We start from the raw sequence: 17,231 nt of genomic DNA, 5'->3' as shown, positions 1-17,231 counted from the left end.
CAACTCCACGTCTGTTCTCCAGCTGTATTCCCGATGAGCCCAGACCACAACGTTTTAATACTCGCTCTGTCATATCTGACATTCAAGAAATCCACTGCCAGTGACCAGATTGGCAGCCCTCTTAAACCATGATATAAATTTACATGACGTGTTGATTTGGGGAAACTAATGCATATGCTGGAAGACTTTACACACCAAAGGGCCCATCTCACGAAGAAAAGATGGCCTGTGCCCTGATTAATTTCTCCATTCATTGTGCGAAAACTGTGTTTTTCACAGTATGCTTCTCTGCAGTGGAAAAACCCAAACTGCGAGGGGTTGTGTTGAGGTTTGGTCCCACTGGAGTGTCTCTGTGTCTCTATGTAAGCAGGTGTTCTCCCAGGACTCCTCTGCGTCATGGTGGCCAACAACCTTAAAAGTGTGCTGCCACTCATCCAACCTCCACTTATAAAACTGCATCACACAGCTTCAGTGCTTTTTCTCTGTGTGTGTGTTTTTATGTGTGGATTGCCCTACTTTGGATGTACAACTCATTCACGAGTGGAGCAACAAGTCTGGCTAAACTTCTGCATTGTGGAGTTCTTGGAGGGGAAACAAGAAACTCAACACACGTCTCTGCCTCGTCTTAGCAAACACAGCTGTTCCTGCGTCCCCACGCCACCCCTCTCTGTCTGAACTCTTTTGCCCAGAATTCCCTTGGCCAAACAGACTGTGCAGGTCAACAAAGCAACAGTGGCCAGTTTATGCTGAACTGTGCAAAAAAATGATTAGTTTAGAGCTCAAAGGCTACTCTGGTGAGCGCTGCCTTCTGTGAGCTCTGTGCCTGATATGCTTTTGTCAGGGATATCAGTATCATATAATAAAATTAACTGCCTATAAACACACTTATAGGAGGATGCAATTGTAGGGACTCATGAATCAGCCTTGAATCACAACATAATTGAATATATTTGATCAGTTTTCACCTTTTGTCTATGAAGTTTACTATGCAATGAGGTCAGAGGGAATAATTCCCTCCTGCCTTGACTGTAATTGTTTCCATATGTGGTTGTTTATGACTGTGTTTATTGATGCTTGTTTTTGATGACATAACATTTAAGTTGCTCTCATAAACGCAGCTTCAAAGTGCTGTCGAGTTTTATTTCATTACTTTCATCAGTAGGACTGTCTTAAACTACGATTTTAATACTTTGGTCATACCTCAGGAGAGGAGGAGGAAAAAATCCAAGTATTTGGAGGACACACACACACGCGTGCGCATTTGTTTTGCTATCACACACAAACATAGTGCGTAATGAGCCACAGCTGCACAAAGGCACTGTGAAAATCCCGAAAATTGTATTGGACTCTAATTGGAAAGTGAGATTATCAATAGTATGTCTAAACAAAGTACTTGTTTTAACCCAAACCATAATCTTTCCCCAAACCTAACCAAGTTGTTTTTGTGTCTAAACCTAACCAAACCTTAACCATAGTGCCGTTGTGTCATACAACGTATTTGTTTTTCAACAGTGATTTTAATGTTTTCTGAAGGCACAGAAAAATTATGTCGTCCTACCGATAGCGGCGTCAGATCAAACACTTCAATTCATGTTATAATGAACTCAGACTTTCAGCTTGCCATTGGAATTTGTAAATTCTGAATAGATGTATATTCTGAATCAAAAGCTCACGACTGTGAGACTTTCCCCAGTGTGGTTATTTAAGTCGTATCCTCAGGAGACAATCTAGAAGGTCTCTGGTCAGGAATGGCAAGAACACATCAGAACCTTTGCTCTCAGTGGTGATCTAAAATGACCTCTGTTAACCTGTTGGTTCCTCACAGCAACACAGATCATAGCTCAGGTAAAATGTAATGTTACACTACACTACTACTATTGGTAATAATAGTACAAGCTCGTTGGGTCTTCTTTCTTCAAACCAGAAGTATTGTGGTGTCACTGGAACATGATGACCCTTTTTTCTTAGTTTGCTTTGTTGTATAATGTGGCCTGGCAAGCCTTCTACCTTTATAAGAACCTCGTAAAACTTTATATACCACCCATAACAGGGTGCTTGAAAGTTTGCTTAGGTACTGTATGTTCAAGATAAGGGGGCTTTGAGGCCATCTTATAAATGCTTTTGGACCACAGAGCTTGTGTAGCTTTAGTGAGGATCACTTTATAGCTGTACTTTATAGTTCACTGATCTAAGGGTAGAATACTGTTTGAAGTCTGCATGTACTGCATGTACTGGCATCCCATCCCATCCCATCTCCATCACTTCAGTGGTACAAAATATATAGGACATACACTCGAAAGTACTTGAAGCAGACATTCCTTTTGTTCTTGTCCTGGTTAGGTCTGCAAGTCTGCAAAAAATATGGATTGATTGATTCCAGGGTTGAATGCACCTTTCTTTTGTTTGGCTTTACTTTGAAGATTGAAGGGTCAAAAGTGACCACATTTTCTCTTCAAGAGGATGATTTGTTGGGGTTTGATAGCAGATCTTATCTTGCCCAATTTTCCTGCCACAGCAAATACTTGTTCGTCAGAAAGCAACTTCTTTTAAAAAAAAAAAAGCGTTTCTTTCTTTCTGGAATAATTCAGCTAATTTGCCCACAGTTGAACATTCAAGTTCAAACTTGAATTGCAACCTCTCCTCACAGGGTCCCTGATTGAAATTCAGACCACGGTGAAAGCAGCTCTCTGCACAGCTATATTTAGGTGGAGCGGTTTCCAGTCATAAATCCATAACACAAAGAAGACTGCTGTCTGTCTCTGCTACCTGAGAGGGCAGTGAAAACATCTACATGGTGGACTTCACTGCCCTGACTGGGCAGAAAGACACATACTGTCTTTCCTTACTAGCTAACAGAATTGTTTATGATAGCCTGAATATTTATGACCATTAGCAATGCTAACTTTCTCACCTATCATAAGATCATGTGAAAGGATAATGTTTATTATAACGGGTTAAAAATTCATGGATTCTTTTTACTGTCATACAGTCAGAAAAGGCTGAAAGAGCTAGTATGGAAAAATCCCTGATTGAACTGAATTGAATCTTTGTGTCAGTGCTTCAGCAGCATTAGGCCTCATCCCACTGTTGGAGGTGTTGTAAGCCATGTTTCCTGCCTTTCTGTGCACCAGACAAGAGCACTTACAGCAGTGGACTCATCTCGTTCACTCCTGACCAACAAGGGTTTCAGTCTTCTAGCAGCAAATGTTGATCCACTCTTTCTGTTTTCTCTCCCAAAGGCTCAGTCTTTTTTTCCTCACTTCTCAGTCTACTTGAATGCTGAAATTGATTGATCTAAACTATATCATTTTAGTCAATCATGATACATGAGACAACATTTTATTAAAACCAATTAGTTGATAGAAACTAGGCCTTTCTGCGAAGTCCCTAAGTAAAGTCAGTCCTTTTAGAAATAAAACAAAATCAAATGCAAATAATGATCCACTTAAACAAATATTGAAGTTCCCTTTTGAAATAATAGACATTTTTCTACAGGTCATGTGATTTCCAGTAAGTAATATCATTCTCAAAGAGGGAAATCAGCCATGAGATGGAAAGTAAGCCTCAGTGTGTAAAGTTTTGAACCTTTGAAAATAGCAAGAAGGTGTACTCAACTGCTGTCTGTGAAATATTTTCCGTTGTTATTGTGGGCTGTGGGAGTGTGTCTGCACAATACTGCTTTGAAAATGTGAGTGACCACAATATTCTTTTATTCTATTCACAGTATGTTTAGAAATATGGTTTTCAAGTAATTCATACTGTTTACCATTCACTTGTTTCATGGGGTGCACATTGTCACGGTTCAGAAGTTCTTTTGGCTTTAATGTAAGATTTCACAACCTGGACAGATGCAAATTTGATTTTAACAACCTCTGATTTGATGATGTCAGTGTTTCCCCACTGCCTTTCCACACTACCATAATCAAATAATACTGTGGTATAGCTAAGCCCTTCATGCCCTTCAGTAGAGAGAATTAAGCAGGTCTGTGGCCAGCGTTTGGAGATTGCACAACATTTATATCTCCTGGTTCAAACACTCAAAACAGACAGCTGGTCTGTGATGCAGAAAGAGGAACTAATATGACTAATATGATGAGTTTGCATATTGTTGTGTAAAAGAACAATGGCAGACATAACCCCTGCCTCTGGACTCATTCCACCCAGGATGTGGAGGATGACATTGACAGCTGAGTGCGAGTGTTCAGCTTTTATCACTGTGCTCTCTGCTGAGCTTGACAGATCAATAGACTGCCAGCACAGCAGGCCTGTGGGAAGGGAACCAACATCACAGCAGTGTCACTGTTGAACCTCTTAACAGCGACAACCAGTGAAACCTGAGTATGACAGAGCCCATTTTCAAACTTGCTCATGTTCCTGTTTAAAAGTCTAATTACCTGTTTGAGTGGATGCGAGAATGAGTGGTGGGTGAGTGGGCATGTTCTGTTCTGTGATCTGAGGAACGTTTAGTAAGCTAGAAAGCAATGACATCTTTGATATGATACTTAACTTGACCTTTGTTCAAAACCAAACTTTTGAGCAAGTGCAGTCCCTAAACTGCCCCCTTCAAAATGACTACAATGACAGCATCAGTCTGAGACACTGAAGGTTTGACCTGTGTAAATATCTAGTTCATTTATTTAGACTGTATTCAGTGAGGTACTCCTATTGGTGTTATAAATCTTTTTTTCAAAGGAACCCTGGCCTGGCTTGAAATGTTATATCATGCTGTGTTTCTTTTTGCAGGCTGAAAGAGAAAAATTTCATGGAGCATACATTTGTTTACAGAAGGAATGTCTATCATGCACATGCTTCTAGTCGTGTTTTTGTTTCCTCCTATGGGATGAAATAGTGAAGAGATTTTACCTCTTAATTCTCCCTCTCCTGCTGATGGTGAATGCAGGTCAACACAGATCGTTTAACCTAAATTTCAGACAGAGCTGTTGATGAGCAAGTTAAAAAGATCAGTTTTAATTTTTGAATTTTCATCCAGGAAAGTGATGTCAAGGCCAGTTGTAGCACATGGAACAGTTACATCAGTTGAGGGCAACACGTTGAGGAGGTACACCTCTGCTATCTTTCTGACAATGTCAAAATACAGCTTTCGCTCTGTCGTGGTTATATGAGTAGGCGATGCATATCAACCATGATCGGAAATATGGCCTTTTGTAAACACCTGTCAGGTGCAACACAGATGTTCCTCTGATTCAGAAAATGTTCTCGGCCGACTAATAGTTCACTTATTTATTTATTGGTGCATAAGTCCATTTATCATCTTATTCCTTTTATTTGACTACCTGCTTACACTTTGCCTGTTAAATATTTACAAGCTTTGGTCAGGCTCATGACAGCATGGAGCCTATGTCATCGTGCATTGGGCAGGCAGCAGGGAAGCACCTACTTTGACCTGTATGACAGGTCAAAGGTCAATCACAAGGTTAACACAGACAGAAGAACATTCTCACACATGGATAGATTATAAGACAATGAGCCCCTGGACACAGTCACACAGGTCTTTTGCCCCCCCCATTACATTGAACCACTTAGCTTTATGGGTTATATGATGTTATATAACTTCTTTCAACATCAGAGATTCCTCCTCTGATTGGATTTAGGCAAAATGTCACAGACCTGATGCTATGTCAAATGGAAAGTGTACACGTCACAATTTAGCTGACCTGATTTCTGTGATGCATGAGTATTTTTTAAGAAAACATGAATGCCCAATCTTCAGAACAGAGAAATTAACAATCAATATGATGTTTAGATTATACCCACTGTTGTGGATATGGTTGCCATCGGCTTCAGGGGAGAGTAAAGGATGGAATTCTTTCGCTATTTTTGTAGGGATTCAGTAATTAAGATATGAAAACAAACAGAGTAGCTAGAAGGAGAAATGGTTTCATTATGCAGAACACACTTTTGTCATTAAGTTATATTGAGTCATTGCAGAGGTTGTGTGCTGTTGAGCCCCCTCATCCCTCATCACCTCACTGTGACTCAATGCTTGACAACTTTCTGCTCAAGGTGGACACTCTATCCACAACTAGTGTTCTTGTATCAAGGTAGCTAATGTTTACTTATGATTGATGCCACTTAGTGTTTAAATCAAATTGGTTGTGATATATTTTTTTACTTAAATCCTCACTATAGTGAGTTGACCCTTGAAATATAATCATTTTACCACAAAAACATGACTGAAGGTTTTTATTTAAGCTTACCTCACAGGGGCCAACAAATGTTTTTTCTGAACAGGATTTGTGTGCCCTCTGCTGACAATTTCTAGGACCTTCAATTCAGCTCAAGTCAAACACACTGTAGATGTGATAGGAATGCGTGAATTATGCTTAGTTATAGCTCAGTGCAATGTTAACCAATTTGCATATGTCAGCAGTTTTATTTTACATGCTTTCCAGATTGTACATTCTATTTGTCACTGTGCCTTTGCGACATGCTGAAAGTTATTAATTCAGTGTTTCATGTGTTCCTGTATCAAATAAAATTTAAATTTAATCATGTCCCATCTCTGATGAATGAACAATGCTGGATACAAAGATGCATTATTAAATGAAGAATGATTATAGCATCACTCTTGTGGGTCCAAGTAAACAAAACAAGTTTTTCTCCCAGTAATGGGTAACTGCACTTGGATGCATACATAATTGCATGTTTGTACAATATGTATGTGGCTGTGTGTGTATATGTTAGTCTGTGTTCTGTCTCAAGCTCATCACACCCCTTCATTCCTTGGTTAAGTTGTTTCTTCTTGAGGTGTCTCTCGGGGTGGACAGGTGCCTCTGGTATGCTGTGGGCGCATTGGCAGCATCGCCATGTCTGTACACCTCAGTGCCAGTCTGTGGGGGCAGCAGGCAAGCCGCTTGAAAGAGCTGTGTGAGACAGACAGACATCAGCAATGGAATTTAGCACATGAGAGTTCAGTGTCTATCAACAACTTTCAGTTTCATGAAAACAAATGTCAAGTGAGACCCATTAAATACTGAGGTGAAGTACACAGTTGGACTACTATATGGAATAAAAGCATCTACATTTTCTCATTGAAAAGTCAATGCTGCTTAAATATACGCTGTTCTATGGCCAGGTGCAAGTTCAGAACTCTTTAGGTTGATTTGTAAGTGCTCACATGTTGAAATGTGAGAGATGACGGAGGTGAAGTTTGCAGGTGAAGCTTATTGCTCATTTTGCTGGTAAATACTGCAGCAGTGTCTCCTACCTGTACACTGTCCCTGTCCTGCTTTGGCTCCCTCCCCCAGCAGCATCTCCTGCAGCAGGTCGTCCATTCTGGCTTCGCCCAGCAGCTGTGCTAAGTGCAGAGTCTCCACCATCTGCCAGGCCACACTCTGCAGGGGAGGCAGCATCAGCAGGATCTCCCCAAACCTTCCTCGCTGCTCACAGATTGCTTCTTCTAGCAGCAGATGGGCCTGGAAACGCAGATGTCGAACCACCTGAGGACTCTCCAAACCTGGACAGTCTGAGAGACAAAAGTGGGAGGACATATACTAAAGAGGAGGGAGTACACTGTAAAGAAAAGTATATGCATGCACTTGAGTAAAGTTTTATCAGGGAATTGTTAACATTAACAATAAGATCTTATCTACATGGATAAGATCAGTAAGACAATGAGAGGTGAATGAAATTGTAATTGTACTGTATTATAATTTCATATGGAAACAAAAAGTAGGTTTTCTCTAATGTGTTTTTGTTTTACATTGATTAATCAGAGTATCAGGGTAGCCAATTAAGTTGAGAGGGTCCTTTGCTGTTGCCAGTATGCCATTGTAAGGCATCCTTTTCTCCAAAGAAGATGACAGGTGACAGATAATGTACTAATAAGATGAAATATACAAATCCTGTTACAGATGTCTACACTCACTGCCCAAGTACCAATCTTTGTTTTGCTCTTTTAGCCAATAGAAGATCTGGTGAAATCAAATGTATAATCAATGTAGGGTGTTCCTTCTGTCTATAGATGTATGATTTTTTTACTAGGTTTCCTTGCAACATGCACATATGCCAATAACCAATCACTGACTCAGTTCCTTGAACCCTTTCTCAGACTGACTGAACATAATAAAAATTTTGTTTATTGTAAGAATCCAATGACTGATGAAAATGAGAAATAAACCCACAGTAAGAGCACAGTAAGGCCATTCTCTAAATGACCAGCCAAAGGAGTTTCTTTGGTCACCCTGATATAATTTTAAATAAAATGAAATAAAATATAAAATAATAAAATGACATATTTACAGAAAACCAAAAATGTTATTATATTGAATGCCAAACTTAGATTGGATCTGTGTAAAGTACATTTGTGTGTAGACATAAAAACACAACTCCAACCAGCTAGTATTCATTCTGTTGTCTGCTCTGTTTTTTCCCTGCCACAATACTAACTCTCCTGTCATTTCAGATCCAGCCACTCCCTCCTGCCCAGCAGTAACCCTTTCCTGCCATTCACATCACCTGACCTTCCCCGCTCACCTGCTCACCTGCTCACCTATTTCCCATTTCCCTCATCAGCCTTGCGGTATGTATACCGGTCCATCGCCATTCTTTCCTTGTTAGATTGACCCTTGACTTCTTTTCTGATAAATGTGCCTGTTCTATCTGCCTGCCTGGTTTTGACCCTTGCCTGTTTTTTTTACTTTAGCAAATGTGAACTATTATCTTAACCTGTCTGTCTTTGAGTTGTGGTTCTGGGTTCAAATTTGTCATTTTCTAAAACTACTTTTATATTATGGAAAACCCTTGTTACTAGAAAAGGCAGTCAGAACAGAAGAGTTTCCCTGTCTCTCTGTATAGGTCACCATCTCTCTACAGGTCTTGTATTATATACAATACATTGTCTGGTATGTTGCACCATGATCAGGTGAGCTATGATATGTATCTGACAGATCTGATTATTTAGTTAAAGACTGACTTTGTATAGCAATTAGTCACAGAACAGCAGGGTATTATGGGCATAATAGAAAATAATACAGTATTTTTGTAAAGTAAAAACATTTTTAAAATTCTGTGATTTTCCCAAGCCTAGGTTATAGTGGCTGTCTTTGCTGGGCTGTGGGGCAGAGTTAAATCAGTTTGCCTTTGGTCTTCCAGCCTGCCTCTACTGCTACTGCCTCAGGTAAATGGGTCATTAAGCTCAGCAGGCAGCCACCTCTGCCTGACTGCCAAGGACTTTGCCACATGCTGATATTATTAAAGACTCTCCCTGAAACACACTGAAGCCAGGCCACTCAGACTAAACTACAGATGCAAAAGGTCAAGAAAATAAACAGAGAGAGAACTTCAAAAAAAGGTTATTCTTTGTCTTGTACAACGGATGAGGTCAAGTGGCAAAACAGAAATTACAACCCACAGTCACCCTCTCACAGACTGACTGGACTGACCTGGGGCAAAGAAGACAATGGTTCTGAGGCAAGCAAACTCTTTGTCTGTGATGTCCAACTGTCTGAGAGGTTTTACCAGCTCCTCTTGGATTCTGAAAGCCACTCTGGACACCTCTACCTCTGCACCTCTCAGTGGGATCACAAAGTCGTTACCTGCTCAATAAACATATCCATTCATATGCAAGATATTTTAGCAAGAAGATTACTGTAGATACATGTAATACTTAAATAAATAGTTCCCCTCTGCACATAACTGAAAATTTAAATAAAAAAACACAGCAGGAGGTTTAATCTGTTTTACCTAGAAGGATGAGATTGTAAAAAGGTAAAGAGCGTCTTGCTGCCCCTAGGATAAGATGTCCTGCAGAGTGGGTTCGTAACAGGGTTACCTGCACACAGACATAAACAGGCTTCATGTTACATGTAACATGCAAAATGACTATTCAACCACAGCATCAACCTGAACCGACAAATGTAAACACATTTGAAACATGTGAAACAAAGTATAAAATCAGCTGCTGTTATATTATTCTGCACTGAGGTATAAGTTAGCTGTTAGAATAAAAAAACATTTAGGTATTCAGTGCCTTTTGTACCCTGTCGTCTATCGGGAGGCTACAAAACTCTGGGATGTGTTTTGCCCATTCCACCAGCAGGAGGAGTTGCTGCTTCATGGACTCAAACACGTCTCTCAGGCAGGCTGTCTTCTTGGTGTTGATATCATGACTCCTAGGCGAGACCAGAGCTGGGGACTGAGAGCAGCAAAGCATAATGTAAATTCACAGTGGGCTCAAGTGATACTGCAATGTGGGAATGAACCTTAGAGAAGGTGTGTGAGGGTGTATACAGGAAGGGAGATAAATGGGGAATGAGGAAGGTGATGCTGCTGCTAGGTGTTTGAGTGCTTTGGCACTCACAGAGATGTGAATGTTAAAGCAAGACAAGGCAGGTAGAGGAAGTTTTTTTAATGGATCAGTGGGAAACAGTGCTGGATGAAGACCACATGAGCTACAGCTACCCCAGCAGCTATATAGCTGTAGCTCATTTGCTAATCATCTAATTTATTTCTGTGCATTCCTTTTACATGCAAAAGTGAATATCTGGTTGTTATTATGCATTTGAAGGTAATTGAACATCGTCACACAATCCCAGACCTGCCCAATTAAATGGGCTATGATTAGATGGGGTCCCCTGGTAATTTTGTCATTTCTAAGGAGTAACTGAATCCAGCCTACAGCTAGAACCTCCACAGAATTGAATGACTGCCTGTCTAACCTATATCCTCTCTGTCTCTGGACTTCATCTACATGAAATAGAGAAGGGATCCTTTGGCTGGCATATATGAGAAATATAAGTCAGTTTCTGTCACAGAACTTTGTATCTGAGAGCTTAAGCAACGGCGTGTTACCTGTTGCACACTGGCCTCTGCTCGCAGCAGCACACTGATGGACAGTGTGCCCACTGTCTGTCTCTTGGCTCTGTGACTGTTGATGTGGTCTCTCTCATTCTGAACAGCTGGAGATTAAAGAGAGGAAAGAACCATCAGAGAAGTTTCTTGGCTTCTCCAGACATTGCCTCTGCTCTCCACTCTTTTACTCACCTCGGCTGCAAACATCTCCTGAAAGAAAAGACCTACTCTTTGCCTCCACAAGGTCCCTCTATGCTCTGTGACATTGAAGTTGCTGTTCACACCAACATTAGCCATGCCAAATGTTGCCTACTTTGCAAATGTGGCAGAAATTAGAGAAAAATCCCCTGCCCTCCAGGAGTCTCCTGAAGTCTCCTTCTGTTTGGAGATTCGATCTGTTTCAGGATGTAAAGTAGTATGGTGTAATTAAATGTCACATTCTTTAATGTGAAATAATTGAGGTGTTGATGTGATGTGATACAAATGGGTAGAAAAGTACATCTTGTACATTGTAATTTACATAATCATAAAAAACATACATTTAATGCTGTATATTTAATATAATTGTAACCAGAAATACTGATGGGAAGAATCTGTAACATTATTTCTCCCTTTCCTCTCTTCGTTCATCTTCTCCTTTCTATTACTTACCTTCTCAAAGTTTCTTCCTGATAACAAAAAAGCTGTAGTGAAGACAGAGAGAAGACAAATATAGAGAAAACCTTTGAAGTATGTAGTACATCTAAACAAAGTGGTAGAAGGTAATGTTTTAATCCTGTTGTGCTGACCTATCTTGATTTGATATATCTTGATTTGATATCCCAATGTTGACAACAGCTTCTTATATTTGCCGTTGACAATAAAAAGCGGGTGTGAATCCCTGGATGCTTGATGGTGTGGATTATGTTTAGCAGGGGAGATGTCATCACATGTTGATGACCCCTCTGCGAGAGTCATTAGAAACAGAGCAATCTGGATGGCCTCAGACTGATTTCAATATGGCTCTACAAAGTCAGACAACAGGACCGAGTGTCAGAGTAATCAGTCATCAGAGCTGTCCTCTCAGCAACCAATCAGGAGCGTATTAATCAAACTAGAGGAGGAGAAGGAGCGGGAGGCTCCCTCTGTGCATTACTGACATGGTCCTGCATGACAATGTCCCAAATTAATCTCCTGTGGAACATCAGTTAAGTCTGGATTTGGAGTAAACAGTTACAGGGAGTGTGCTCAGAGGTCAAGTATAAAAGGACTGACTGAGGAATCTTGTTTAATGCTTTACTTATGTGTTTCCACCACAGCTGTACTTCTGGCTTAATTTGAAAGTGATACTACAGCATGTTATGCAAACTAGCCAAATTAGTGAAGTAAACATTTAAATTAGCAGCCCTGGCCTTCACTTCAGGGGGTGGTGAGCAATATCTTTCCAGAAAACTGCAGAGCAAATATTTGCCTATGCTCAGCCATGTTAATTATTTATGTGTAGAGACTATTTATGGCTTCTTTGATCGCATCTCTTTCTCTCTGCTTATCTGTGGGATTCAAAGTGTGATAAGGCCAACAGTATACAGGGTGACCATAAACACACACATAGATATGACTGTTTAAGCTGAAACACTAATTGTTGTTCAAGAAAGAATATATTGTGAAATCGCCCCTGCTTTAACATGTTTTCTTTTCCTGGAAGTGTACATAATGCGTTGCAAGTTGTGACTTGAATATTGTATATATCCAAACCATTTATGCAGGTCCTTGTGAATTTCAACACAGAAGGTTCACTGTATTAAATGAAAAAATAAAGATGCTGATAGAGTAACTTAAGACCCCCTGAAAATCTTGTCTTTGCTGACCTCCAGTGGTTTAACTTCTCACCTTGCTGCAGTGATGTCACAGGTGTACTCCAGGAACCTGTGACATCACTGTTGGGTGTGGTTAAAGGGGCAACAGAGCACACTTCTGACCACACCCAACCACTCCCAATCAATGATGCTGCGTGTTTTCAGAGGTAAAACAACCTTTAAACTTTAAAGCGGGAAGGTAACAAAACACTGCTGTTCAGCCGGGTGTTAAGTTACTCTTTAAGAAAACTGAAATATTTCCTCTGACCTTCCTTTCTCATTCCAGCCTTGAAACACTTTCGTAGTCTGCAGTAACGACACTGGTTCCTTTTGTCTTTGTCCACAATACATTGTTTGTTGATCCTGAAAAAAACGTACAGTATATAAGTTCAGATGGTCATGCTGTAAATCCTTTTTAAGACAGCTGTAAGATTATATTAAAAGAGTACTTTACCAATTTAGCATTGCACTCCTATAACATTGTCAGACTCACAGTCAAAAACAATGCAGCAGAACTAGAGATATTATCTTTTTTATTCCACACATTCTTCTTCCTTGTGGAAACATGATGCCTACACTACCCACAATGCAACTCGACCTCCAACTGTTTGGGTGTGTTATGCTAGTAGTGGCTAAAGTACCCTCGAGTGGCTAGCCTCTAGCAGAGATGAGCAGTGGGCTACAGAGGTCGGGTACACTCACTTCTTTCTAACTCCCCACCCCCAGATATTTTTCATTTTCAAACATTTCCAACTGACACCGACCCAAGTGACATCACTTGAGGCAATTTATCAGATTTCACGTAGCGCCCTCTGGAGCCACAACAACTTTTTTCACATTTGCATTTAAGACCGGTAAACAGACTTTGATGTGTAAAATCAGTGGAGTTCCCCTTTAATATTTGTCAGAGGAATACACGGATGCACATGTTGAATATTCTGAGGTTTAGGAATTGAATTTTGTTGTTGAGCATTTACAGGACACTTTTTAATGCAAGCCAAGACATGACAAAATCTGCTGTCTGCAAAACATGGCTTACTCTCACAGCTATATCTCAATATTGATTTATAGTCCTCTCTGTCATTAAATATATGCTATTGTTTCCGTGCCTGGACTGATCCCAGCAACTATGACCATCTGCTTTTCTATTGCTAGGTGAGGCTTCTTCATTGATATATAGCGCTCTACAACGGGTGATATCTTTAACACCACAGAGTAACTTCTCACATTAACTTAACATTAACAAAACATTTGCAAAGTTACTGTCAATGCTTCTGGTCCATATTGTTTGACATAAAGAGTTTATTGCAAAATACTGATGGATATTATGACATAAAATTAATACAAAAACTCTGATTAGTGATTTGTAGTACTGAGGAGGATCTATGATGGGACTTACCTACAGTTGTAAGTGTGGTTGTTGCGAATGCTCCTCCTGAAGAAGCCCTTGCAGCCATCACAGCTGGATGCACCATAATGTTTACCTGTGGCTCTGTCTCCACATATGGAACACTGAGTCCTACCTCCATCAGGCTGTGACAGTGATGAGGTGGGTGCTAACACTGGCGAGTCTGTCAATTAGAAGATAGTAGACACTGAAAAAACCCCAGATGTCTGATCAATTACAGTATTACAGTATACAGTGAAAATACCTGAGGAAAAATTTGAATAGGAGGCAAGTGATAGACATTTGCATTGTATGGGAGTGGGATTTTCTAAGACCTTTAAGACATGGACCCCTTTTATTTGGTTGCTAATGAATAAGTAAATATCTCTGAGTCAAGCTAATAAACCCCACAAGCATCTGAGACAGATCACATAGCTGAGACAACATCTTTGTTAAGAACAGACAGGCACCTTGACAGAGACGATCATTCATGATCCCTTTCATCAACAAAGGCACATAATGAATCTTATTCCACCTCTGTGAACAGAAATAACCTTGTACAGAACAGAACTTTGCAGCAAGGTGTTTATTGTGAACTTACGGCCCCTTAGGAATCACCTGGGCACTGTTTCATACGTCTGGCAGGAGCAGTGGTGATGATAATAAAAGCAGGGTTATAGGTAGAGATATCACTGCTCTATTTGACTGCCAGTGCCATAGGCCTCAGAGGAGCACTGCTAGTTATTACTCAAGAGGAAGAGGAAGCTCCCCATTTAATTAAAGCAGTTAGAGGTCAGTGGCAAGCCAAAGTCCACAACTCTCCTCTGGCTAATTTTACATTGGGTGCTCTGTTTAAATTCAGTCTCCTTCCATGTTGCTCTAAATTGCATCCTGCCAGTGTTAGATTGCTGCAGGATTGTCTCTCTTGAAAACACTGACAAACAAATTCCCGTTCATGCTGCAGTGTTCCTCCACTGATGCTTGTACTGTACAGACCGCTGGCTATAATGTATGTAAATTGCATATTTAGTTTAGGGAGATGAAGCAGCTAGGGATTACAATTTAACAAGGAAAATGCTTTTGGTGGTCAAAGATCAGTTAGATTGAATTGAGAGATTAGAATACATTTGCCTCACAGTTATCTGGATTTGAAGAGCGGTCTGCTGGTAAAGCGTCTTCATTTAAACTGGCAAGGAAAGGGTTCTTATTCAACTCAACAGAGCCCTAATTATAATGATGACAGAAGATGAGATTATAAAGGAAATTCAATGATTAGTTAAAGGACAGAAAATTCATCTGCAACTATTTTGATCATTGATTTATCGTGTCAATTATTTTTTAAGCAAGAATGCCAAACCTGTTTCCAGATTCTCAGTTGTAATGATTTGCTTCCTTTCTCTGTTTTATATCACTAACCCAAGTATCCTTGGGTTTTGGACAAATGATTGGACTAGACAAGCAATTTAAAAACCTTGGACTCTGGGGAATTGTTAGGGCCCACAGGTGGACATTCTTTTAGATCAATCAATTAATCGAGAAAATAATCAGTAGATTTATTGATAATGGAAATAATCATTAGCTGCAGCCCTAAACTGGTTCTCTTTCTGAGAATAATCATTGCTACAGTTTCAGAACTTTTTGGAGTGACAGCTGATGACATTCAGGAGGCCTATGCTTGTAGACCAGAGTGATTTAGGTGAAGTTGTTGTCATCATACCTGTTGTATTTCTTTGTAATGGTATCACCATCATGTTGTTGAAATGTTCAGCGTTCAGTTTAAGGATAGTCCCAGTAAGCTTCATGGTTCTGATGAGACTCTATAGATAGAAGGGTTTTGATATGCAAAACTCCAGCGTAACTTCCAGATCATGCATTCAGCTCAGTTTCTCTTCCTCACAGGTATCCCATGTGTGGACCCTCTACCTCTCCTTCTTCACCATTTTTGGCAGCTTTTGTTTTTGTCTTCTTGATTCCCTCTCTAGGTGTTGAACTTCTTCAAAATGTCCCTTTTAACATTTTTGTGGTGAGTTAAAAAGCTGCTCTGTGATGGTTCACTCCAGTGACTACTCTGTACTGAAATTTGGCCCACTGTGTGTTTGCTTGTTCCTTATCGGTAAAGTATATAAAGGGGAGAGTTCAGAGGTAAACAAAACTCACTGTGAGGACCAAAAAATAGATAAGACCTGTGAGAAAGACATGTGACTTAAATGTTACAATATATTCATGACTAATTAATTTTATTAGGAAGATAAATGTCATCAAAGTCAAGTCCAAAGGTTACATGCTGGGATATCTTTTGTCAAATTTTAGCTGAAAATTTACATGGTATTCTCTTACCATGGACAATCAATATGGCACAGAAGAGTGATGTAGCACAAACAAACAGAGTGGGAGACTTTTGAAAACAGTACGGACGGTTCCTGGTTAACCTTTGCTTTTAGTTTCGAGATAATTGATATTGTACAATACCATGCCTCATCACAGGGGGCACAGGTGACATTTGCTTACAGTGTGCAGCTGTATTTTTGTCTCTATAGTGTTGATAAAGAGTATTTTACTTTCAAAATAGAGAGAGTCTTCAGTCTGTTGTTCTCCTTTGCCCATAAGTAGCATGCCATCATATCTTTGGTGTTATTGATCATCTATACCAGATGTTAATTCAGTTAACACAAGTATGCAAGACAGTTTGTCTGTTCATTCACTACTGAAATTGCAGAAGTCATTATAGCTTAGCAAAACTAATCACTCTGCATTGTTACAAATTTGCATTTGAGAAATGTCACTCAGAAAACATAGATAATTCACCACAGTGTATCCATTATTAATTTATTGAAAATTTGAATAAATAGTTTGTAATCAGTCTTTTTGTGGTAAAGAGAGTAAACTCAATGGCATCTATAAAAAAAATTCTGATCAGGTTTAGGAAGAAAAAATATGTCATGGTTAATTTCTTGGTTAATCTACTTTCTGTGTAATAAGTGTAGTGGCAATTTCTTTGGAATAAAGAAACACTCAAGGCAATCACTTGTCTTTCTGTAGGTTTACTTCAAGTGTCTGCAGATGGACTCACAGCAGCAAAAACATACATCAGTATAATCTGCTCTGAATGAGTACAGAGAAAAAAAGAGCATCAGTTATTTATCCAGTCTTCAGGGTCAGGCTCCTCAACGCGGGGAGAAGAGTGTCCCTGAAGTCTG

At 39.8% G+C, this 17,231-nt stretch overlaps 1 protein-coding gene across 2 annotated transcripts; it reads right to left on the bottom strand.

Moving 5' to 3' along the window:
• Positions 1-5,226: 5,226 nt before the first annotated feature.
• On the bottom strand, positions 5,227-16,134 carry hnf4b (hepatic nuclear factor 4, beta). 2 transcript variants are annotated; one of them, XM_044202489.1, is made up of 9 exons: positions 15,752-16,134; positions 14,047-14,218; positions 12,916-13,010; positions 10,813-10,919; positions 9,992-10,156; positions 9,706-9,793; positions 9,405-9,557; positions 7,229-7,486; positions 5,227-6,884 (listed from the first exon to the last, which is right to left on the bottom strand). In XM_044202489.1, the coding sequence occupies exons 1-9, from the start codon at positions 15,834-15,836 to the stop codon at positions 6,841-6,843; spliced, it is 1,167 nt and encodes a 388-aa protein (XP_044058424.1). In that variant the 5' UTR covers positions 15,837-16,134; the 3' UTR covers positions 5,227-6,840. The 2 variants fall into 2 exon arrangements, with proteins under 2 accessions (XP_044058424.1, XP_044058433.1); XM_044202498.1 differs by having other exon boundaries at positions 10,001-10,156; positions 15,752-16,133.
• Between the last annotated feature and the right edge of the window lie 1,097 nt (positions 16,135-17,231).

The sequence above is a fragment of the Siniperca chuatsi genome, linkage group LG1, assembly GCF_020085105.1.
Source record: "Siniperca chuatsi isolate FFG_IHB_CAS linkage group LG1, ASM2008510v1, whole genome shotgun sequence".
Classification (NCBI taxonomy): Eukaryota; Metazoa; Chordata; class Actinopteri; order Centrarchiformes; family Sinipercidae; genus Siniperca; species Siniperca chuatsi.
Note: the sequence above shows the minus strand (reverse complement) of the source record. Positions and strands in the feature narration are given on the sequence as shown.